We start from the raw sequence: 9,891 nt of genomic DNA on the forward strand, positions 1-9,891 counted from the left end.
GTGGTGATGTGAGAAGGAGATGCAGTAAGTATTTTGTAGGTTTGTTGAATGTGTTTGATGATAGAGTGGCAGATATAGGGTGATTTGGTCGAGGTGGTGTGCAAAGTGAGAGGGTTAGTGAAAATGATTTGGTAAACAGAGAAGAGGTAGTAAAAGCTTTGTGGAAGATGAAAGCCGGCAGGGCAGAAGTTTGGATGGTATTGCAGTGGAATTTATTAAAAAAGGGGGTGACTGTATTGTTGACTGGTTGGTAAGGTTATTTAATGTATTTATGACTCATGGTGAGGTGCCTGAGGATTGGCGGAATGCGTGCATAGTGCCATTGTTCAAAGGCAAAGGGTATGAGAGTGAGTGCTCAAATTACAGAGGTATAAGTTTGTTGAGTATTCCTTTTAAATTATATGGGATGGTATTGATTGAGAGGGTGAAGGCATGTACAGAGCATCAGATTGGGAAAGAGCAGTGTGGTTTCAGAAGTGGTAGAGGATGTGTGGATCAGGTGTTTGCTTTGAAGACGCTTCACATGCCCTGGTTCAATCCATTGACAGCACGTCGACCCTGGTATGCCACATTGTTCCAATTCACTCTATTCCTTGCACGCCTTTCACCCTCCTGCATGTTCAGGCCCCGATCACTCAAAATCTTTTTCACTCAATCTTTCCATATCCAATTTGGTGTCCCACTTCTCCTCGTTCCCTCCACCTCTGACATATATATCCTCTTGGTCAATCTTTCCCCACTCATTCTCTCCATGTGACCAAAACATTTCAAAACACCCTCTCCTGCTCTCTCAACCACACTCTTTTTATTTCCACACATCTCTCTCATCCTTACATTACTTACTCGATCAAACAACCTCACACCATATATTGTCCTCAAACATCTCATTTCCAGCACATCCACCCTCCTGCGCACAACTCTATCCATAGCCCACGCCTCGCAACCATACAACATTGTTGGAAACACTATTAATTCAAACATACCCATTTTTGCTTTCCGAGATAATGTTCTCGACTTCCAAACATTCTTCAAGGCTCCCAGTTTTTTCGCCCTCTCCCCCACCCTATGATTCGCTTCCGCTTCCATGGTTACATCCGCTGCCAGATGCACTCTCAGATATCTAAAACACTTCACTTCTTCCAGCTTTTCTCCATTTAAACTTACCTCCCAGTTTACTTGACCCTCAACCCTACTGTACCTAATAACCTTGCTCTTATTCACATTTACTCTTAACTTTCTTCTTTCACACACTTTACCAAACTCAGTCACCAGCTTCTGCAGTTTCTTACATGAATTAGCCACCACCGCTGTATCATCAGCGAACAACAATTAACTCACTTCCCAAGCTCTCTCATCCACAACAGGCTGCATACTTTCTCCTCTTTCCGAAACTCTTGCATTCACCTCCCTAACAACCCCAACCATAAACAAATTAAACAACCATGGAGACATCACACACCCCTGCCGCAAACCTACATTTACTGAGAACCAATCACTTTCCTCTCTTCCTACACGAACACATGCCTTATATCCTCGATAAAAACTTTTCACTGCTTCTAACAACTTGCCTTCCACACCATATGTTCTTAATACCTTCCACAGAGCATCTCTATCAACTCTATCATATGCCTTCCCCAGATCCATAAATGCTACAGACAAATCCATTTGTTTTTCTAAGTATTTCTCGCATACATTCTTCAAAGCAAACACCTGATCCACACATCCTCTACCACTTCTGAAACCACACTGCTCTTCCCCAATCTGACGCTCTGTACATGCCTTGACTCTCCCAATCAATATCCTCCCATATAATTTACCAGGTATACTCAACAAATTTATACCTCTGTAATTTGAGCACTCACTCCTATCCCCTTTGCCTTTGTACAGTGGCACTATGCAAGCATTCCGCCAATCCTTAGGTACCTCACCATGAATCATACATACATTAAATAACCTTACCAACCAGTCACCAATACAGTCACCCCCTTTTTTAATAAATTCCACTGCAATGCCATCCAAACCTGCTGCTTTGCCGGCTTTCATCTTCCGTAAAGCTTTTACTACCTCTTCTCCATATACCAAATCATTTTCCCTAACCCTCTCACTTTGCACACCACCTCGACCAAGACACCCCACATCTGCCACTCTGTCAACAAACACTTTCAACAAACCTTCAAAATACTCACTCCATCTCCTTCTCACATCACCACTACTTGTTATCAACTCCCCATTTGCCCCCTTCACTGAAGTTCCCATTTGCTTCCTTGTCTTACGTACTTTATTTACCTCCTTCCAAAACATCTTTTTATTTTCCCTGAAATTTAATGATACTCTCTCACCCAAACTCTCATTTGCCCTCTATATATATATATATATATATATATATATATATATATATATATATATATATATATATATATATATTGATACAGTGGTCAAATTGATGAGAACTACTATTGACGTTTGTGTAAATAAATTATACATTTCCTTTTTCCATAGCCAGAGGTTGAACCATTATGTGACATCCATTTTTTCATTTCATTTCAAGCTGGAAGTTTCAGTTTTCTAAATTGTTTCTTACATTTTTCATATTTATATATATGTATGTGTGTGTGTGTATATGTGCGTATGTATGTGTGTGTGCATGTGTATATATATATATATATATATATATATATATATATATATATATATATATATATATATATATATATATATATATATATATATATTATCCCTGGGGATAGGAGAGAAAGAATACTTCCCACGTATTCCCTGCGTGTCGTAGAAGGCGACTAAAAGGGGAGGGAGCGGTGGGCTGGAAATCCTCCCCTCTCGTTTTTTTTTAATTTTCCAAAAGAAGGAACAGAGAATTGGGCCAGGTGAGGGTATTCCCTCAAGGCCCAGTCCTCTGTTCTTAACGCTACCTCGCTAATGCGGGAAATGGCGAATAGTTTGAAAGAAAGAAAGAAATATATATATATATATATATATATATATATATATATATATATATATATATATATATATATATATATATATATATATATATATATATATATACATTATCCCTGGGGATAGGGGTGAAAGAATACTTCCCACGCATTCCTCGCGTGTTGTAGAAAGCGACTAGAGGGGGTGGGAACTGGGGGCCAGAAATCCTCCCCTCCTTGTATTTTTTTAACTTTCTAAAATGGGAAACAGAAGAATGAGTCACGCGGGGAGTGTTCATCCTCCTCGAAGGCTCAGAATGGGGTGCCTAAATGTGTGTGGATGTAACCAAGATGTGAAAAAAGGAGAGATAGGTAGTATGTTTGAGGAAAGGAACCTGGATGTTTTGGCTCTGAGTGAAACGAAGCTCAAGGGTAAAGGAGAAGAGTGGTTTGGGAATGTCTTGGGCGTAAAGTCAGGGGTTAGTGAGAAGACAAGAGCAAGGGAAGGAGTAGCAATACTCCTGAAACAGGAGTTGTGGGAGTATGTGATAGAATGTAAGAAAGTAAATTCTCGATTAATATGGGTAAAACTGAAAGGTGATGGAGAGAGATGGGTGATTATTGGTGCATATGCACCTGGGCATGAAAAGAAAGATCATGAGAGGGAAGTGTTTTGGGAGCATCTGAATTAGTGTGTTACTGGTTTTGATGCACGAGACCGGGTTATAGTGATGGGTGATTTGAATGCAAAGGTGAGTAATGTGGCAGTTGAGGGAATAATTGGTATACATGGGGTGTTCAGTGTTGTAAATGGAAATGGTGAAGAGCTTGTAGATTTATGTGCTGAAAAAGGACTGATGATTGGGAATACCTGGTTTAAAAAGCGAGATATACATAAGTATACTTATGTAAGTAGGAGAGATGGCCAGAGAGCGTTATTGGATTACGTGTTAATTGACAGGCGTGCGAAAGAGAGACTTTTGGATGTTAATGTGCTGAGAGGTGCAACTGGAGGGAAGTCTGATCATTTTCTTGTGGAGGCTAAGGTGAAGATTTGTATGTGTTTTCAGAAAAGAAGAGTGAATGTTGGGGTGAAGAGGGTGGTGAGAGTAATTGAGCTTGGGAAGGAGACTTGTGTGAGGAAGTACCAGGAGAGACTGAGTTCAGAGTGGAAAAAGGTGAGAACAATGGAAGTAAGGGGAGTGGGGGAGGAATGGGATGTATTTAGGGAATCAGTGATGGATTGCGCAAAAGATGCTTGTGGCATGAGAAGAGTGAGAGGTGGGTTGATTAGAAAGGTTAGTGAGTCATGGGATGAAGAAGTAAGAGTGTTAGTGAAAGAGAAGGGAGAGGCATTTGGACGATTTTTGCAGGGAAAAAATGAAATTGAGTGGGAGATGTATAAAAGAAAGAGACAGGAGGTCAAGAGAAAGGTGCAAGAGGTGAAAAAAAGGGCAAATGAGAGTTGGGGTGAGAGAGTATCATTAAATTTTAGGGAGAATAAAAGATGTTCTGGAAGGAGGTAAATAAAGTGCGTAAGACAAGGGAGCAAATGGGAACTTCAGTGAAGGGCGCAAATGGGGAGGTGATAACAAGTAGTGGTGATGTGAGAAGGAGATGGAGTGAATATTTTCAAGTTTTGTTGAATGTGTTTGACGATAGAGTGGCAGATATAGGGGGTTTTGGTCGAGGTTGTGTGCAAAGTGAGAGGGTTAGGGAAAATGATTTGGTAAACAGAGAAGAGGTGGTGAAAGCTTTGCGGAAGATAAGAGCCGGCAAGGCAGCAGGTTTGGATGGTATTGCAGTGGAATTTATTACAAAAAGGGGGTGACTGTATTGTTGACTGGTTGGTAAGGTTATTTAATGTATGTATGACTCATGGTGAGGTGCCTGAGGATTGGCGGAATGTGTGCATAGTGCCATTGTACAAAGGCAAAGGGGATAAGAGTGAGTGCTCAAATTACAGAGGTATAAGTTTGTTGAGTATTCCTGGTAAATTATATGGGAGGATATTGATTGAGAGGGTGAAGGCATGTACAGAGCATCAGATTGGGGAAGAGCAGTGTGGTTTCAGAAGTGGTATAGGATGTGTGGATCAGGTGTTTGCTTTGAAGAATGTATGTGAGAAATACTTAGAAAAGCAAATGGATTTGTATGTAGCATTTATGGATCTGGAGAAGGCATATGATAGAGTTGATAGAGATGCTCTGTGGAAGGTATTAAAAATATATGGTGTGGGAGGCAAGTTGTTAGAAGCAGTGAAAAGTTTTTATCGAGGATGTAAGGCATGTGTACGTGTAGGAAGAGAGGAAAGTGATTGGTTCTCAGTGAATGTAGGTTTGCGGCAGGGGTGTGTGATGTCTCCATGGTTGTTTAATTTGTTTAAGGATGGGGTTGTTAGGGAGGTGAATGCAAGAGTTTTGGAAAGAGGCGTAAGTATTAAGTGTGTTGGGGATGAGAGAGCTTGGGAAGTGAGTCAGTTGTTGTTCGGTGATGATACAGCGCTGGTGGCTGATTCATGTGAGACACTGCAGAAGCTGGTGACTGAATTTGGTAAAGTGTGTGAAAGAAGAAAGTTAAGAGTAAATGTGAATAAGAGCAAGGTTATTAGGTACAGTAGGGTTGAGGTTCAAGTCAAATGGGAGGTGAGTTTGAATGGAGAAAAACTGGAAGTGAAGTGTTTTAGATATCTGGGAGTGGATCTGGCAGCGGATGGAATCATGGAAGCGGAAGTGGATCATAGGGTGGGGGAGGGGGCGAAAATTCTGGGAGCCTTGAAGAATGTGTTGAAGTCGAGAACATTATCTCGGAAAGCAAAAATGGGTATGTTTGAAGGAATAGTGGTTCCAACAATGTTGTATGGTTGCGAGGCGTGGGCTATGGATAGAGATGTGCGCAGGAGGATGGATGTGCTGGAAATGAGATGTTTGAGGACAATGTGTGGTGTGAGGTGGTTTGATCGAGTAAGTAACGTAAGGGTAAGAGAGATGTGTGGAAATAAAAAGAGCGTGGTTGAGAGAGCAGAAGAGGGTGTTTTGAAATGGTTCGGGCACATGGAGAGAATGTGTGAGGAAAGATTGACCAAGAGAATATATTGTCGCAGGTGGAGGGAACGAGGAGAAGAGGGAGACCAAATTGGAGGTGGAAAGATGGAGTGAAAAAGATTTTGTGTGATCGGGGCCTGAACATGCAGGAGGGTGAAAGGCGGGCAAGGAATAGAGTGAATTGGAGCGATGTGGTATACCGGGGTTGACGTGCTGTCAGTGGATTGAATCAAGGCATGTGAAGCGTCTGGGGTAAACCATGGAAAGCTGTGTAGGTATGTATATTTGCATGTGTGGACGTATGTATATACATGTGTATGGGGGTGGGTTGGGCCATTTCTTTCGTCTGTTTCTTTGCGCTACCTCGCAAACGCGGGAGACAGCGACAAAGCAAAAAAAAAAAAAAAAATCCTCCCCTCTCGTTTTTTTTTTTTTTCCAAAAGAAGGAACAGAGATGAATGCCAGGTGAGGATATTCCCTCAAAGGCCCAGTCCTCTGTTCTTAACGCTACCTCGCTATCGCGGGAAATAGCGAATAGTATGAAAAAAAAAAGAAGAAAAAAAAAAAATATATATATATATATATATATATATATATATATATATATATATATATATATATATATATATATATATATATATATATATATATATATATATATATATATATATATATGTGTGTATATATATATATATATATACATCTCCCACTCTTTTGCATTAATTCCCCACAAAAATCGTCCAAATGCCTCTCTCTTCTCTTTCACTAATAATCTTACTTCTTCTTCCCACCGCTCGCTTCCCTTTCTAATCTGCCCACCTCCCACGCTTCTCATGCCACAAGAATCTTTTGCGCAAACCATCACTGCTTCCCTAAATACTTCCCATTGCTCCCCCACTCCCCTTACCTCCTTTATTCTCACGTTTTTCGATTTTGTACTCAGTCTCTCCTGGTACTTCCTCACACAAGTCTCCTTCCCAAGCTCACTTACTTTCATCACTGTCTTCACCGCAACATTCTCTCTTCTTTTCTGAAAACCTCTACAAATCTTCACCTTTGCTCCACAAAATTATGATCAGACATCCCTCCAGTTGCACCTCTCAGCAAATCAACATCCAAAAGTCTCTTTCGCGCGCCTATCAATTAACACGTAATCCAATAACGCTTTCTTGCATTCTTTCCTACTTGCATCCGTATACTTATGTATATCTCTCTTTTTGAATCAAGTATTCCAAATCACCAGTCCTTTTTCAGCACATAAATCTACAAGCTATTCACCATTTCCATTTACAACACTGAACACCCCATGTATACCAAATATACCCTCAACTGCCACATTACTCACCTTTGCATTGAAATAACCCATCACAATAACCCGGTCTCGTGCATCAAAACCACTAACATACTCATTCAGCTGCTCCCAAAACACTTGCCTCTCAATATCTTTCTTCTCAATCCTAGGTGCATATGCACCAATAATCATCCATCTCTCTCCATCAACTTTCAGTTTTACCCACATAAATCTAGAGTCTATTTTCTTACACTCTCTCACATACTCCCACCAATCCTGTTTGAGGAGTATTGCTACTCCTTCCCTTGCTCTGCTCCTCTCACTAACCCCTGACTTTACTCCCAAGACATTCCCAAACAACTCTTCTCTTTACCCTTGAGATTCGTTTCACTTAGAGCCAAAACATCCAGCTTCCTTTCCTCAAACATACTACCTCTCTCTCCTTTTTTCTCATCTTGGTTACATCCACACACATTGAGACACCCCAATCTGAGCCTTCGAGAAAGATGAGCACTCCCCGCGTGACTCCTTTTTCTGTTTCTCCTTATAGAAAGTTAGAATACAAGTAGGGGATGGTTTTTAGCCCTCCACTCCCGTCCCCTTTTAGTCGCCTTCTTTGACACGTGAGGAATGCGTGGGAAGTATTCCTTCTCCCCTATCCCCAGGGATATTTATTCATCTGATCTCCTAACTTTCTTAGTACCTGTTATCATTTATCCTTGTCCGCTCACCTACGTTCACTTTCATTCTACTGTGTTACGCTTGTCATTGACCTCTTCCCAAACTATATTTCGATTCTCACTAAAGTTTAATGATACTCTCTCTACCCAATTCTCATTTGCTTTTTTTCAACTCTTGCGTTTTCCTCTTAACCTCCAGCCTACTTTTCTTATGCATCTCACGGTTATTTTAACTCGTTCCTTGAAAATATCGTCCAAACTTCTCTCTTTTATCTTTCACTAACAACTTTACTTCATCTTACCAATCACTACTCTTTCTAATCTTCCTACCTCCCACCTTTCTCATGCCACATGCATCTCTTGCGCATGCCATCACTGTTTCTCTAATTTCATCCTATTCCTCACCCACTCCGCTCACGTCATTTGCTCTCAGCTTTTGCCATTGTACACTCAATCTCTCCTGATACTTTCTCACACAAGTTTCCTTTCCAGGCTCACTTACTCTCAGCACTCTCATCTCCTCGGCATTCTCTCTTATTGTTTGAAAACCTTTACAAATCTTCCTCTTCGCCTCCACAAGATAGTGATCAGACATCCCGTCAGCTTCCCCTCTCAGCAAATTAAAATCCAAAAGTCTCTCTTTTGCACGCCTGTCAATTAACACGTAATCTAATAATGCCCTTTGGCTATCTCTCCTACTCATATACGTATAGTTGTGAATATCTTTCATTTCAAATCAGATATTCCCAGTCACCAGTCTTTTTCAACACAAGATCTTCACCATTTCCATTCTCAGCACTGAATACCCAGTGTACGCCAATTAACCCCTCAGCTGATCACCCTATCCTCTCTGATGATTTGCCAACTTGTTTTTAGTATATCACCAATCTTCATCCCTGATGAAGCACAAGTTGAATATCTGTCTTCTGTAAGTATATATCCACATCCGATTCTATCTTTTCCTAGATGGTGGGATATTTATTACCATATCATCATGTGGAGAGATTGACAGATAGTCAGAAGTGTGGATGAAAGGGGCATTCCCTATATCTAAATAGCTATGTGTTAGTTGCGTATGGTTTGCTGTTATGATATGAAGCATAATCATTTCTATGGAGAATTAATCTAAATCATTATTTCTTATTCTGTCACCACTGGCACTAATATAGCACAAATCTTTTGCATGTTTCTGTTAAATACACTTGAAAAAGCATCTTTTTTGTCAAGAGTTTTACTAGGGTAGACAAAAGAACAAGAACGAGTGAGGGTGCTAGCAATACTGTAAGACAAAGAAAGAACAGAGTTTTTCTGGTTAACATTACCTCAGATGTGTAAGGAGCAGTCAAGTCTATAATCTCCAACCAATGCCTGGAAATGAATAGTAGTGCAAGTCCAATATCAACTTCGCGCCTGTGCAGCTGCCCCATCAGTCCAAACCAAGTTCCATTTTCATACTTTTCACCCCAAGTCTCTCCTGAAATAATAAGTTGCTGATGAATACACTCACTGTTCAAAATAATCTCTGCTAAATGAGTAATACACATCTCAGCCCAGAAATTATTGTCAAATTAGCTTAACGTGCTGTATGTGGGTAACTAGTGGGGACTACCATTCGGGATAAGACTATAAAGCATTCAGAGGACCACCATTTAACAACGATTCTCAGTATGGTTTTCGACGAAATCGCTCAAATGTAAGAAATCTTTTGATTTCCTTAATGAAATAATCAACATGCACAATGAAAGTAAAACAGCTGATATTATCTATCTATGTTTTCAAGGAGAGTTCGACAAAGTCTCACAACAAAGGTTTACTAAAGTTATGTTGCATGATATAGATGGGCTTATACTTCGATGATTAGGAAAATGGCTGATTGGCCGTAAAAACTAGGGCTGTAATTAATGGTAAAGCCTTAGATTGGCTAGACTAAACAAGTAGTGTGC

At 40.4% G+C, this 9,891-nt stretch overlaps 1 protein-coding gene across 1 annotated transcript in view; it reads right to left on the reverse strand.

Annotated features, from left to right (window-relative positions):
• Positions 1-9,400, reverse strand: part of LOC139748658 (ionotropic receptor 21a-like) — a 52,797-nt gene extending 43,397 nt beyond the window's left edge. The window contains exon 1 of the mRNA XM_071661918.1: positions 9,271-9,400. Within this exon, the coding sequence (XP_071518019.1) occupies positions 9,271-9,375 (105 nt within the window). The 5' untranslated portion in view covers positions 9,376-9,400. The remainder of the gene's footprint in view (positions 1-9,270) is intronic.
• Between the last annotated feature and the right edge of the window lie 491 nt (positions 9,401-9,891).

This window comes from Panulirus ornatus, chromosome 5 (assembly GCF_036320965.1).
Source record: "Panulirus ornatus isolate Po-2019 chromosome 5, ASM3632096v1, whole genome shotgun sequence".
In the NCBI taxonomy this organism is placed as follows: domain Eukaryota; kingdom Metazoa; phylum Arthropoda; class Malacostraca; order Decapoda; family Palinuridae; genus Panulirus; species Panulirus ornatus.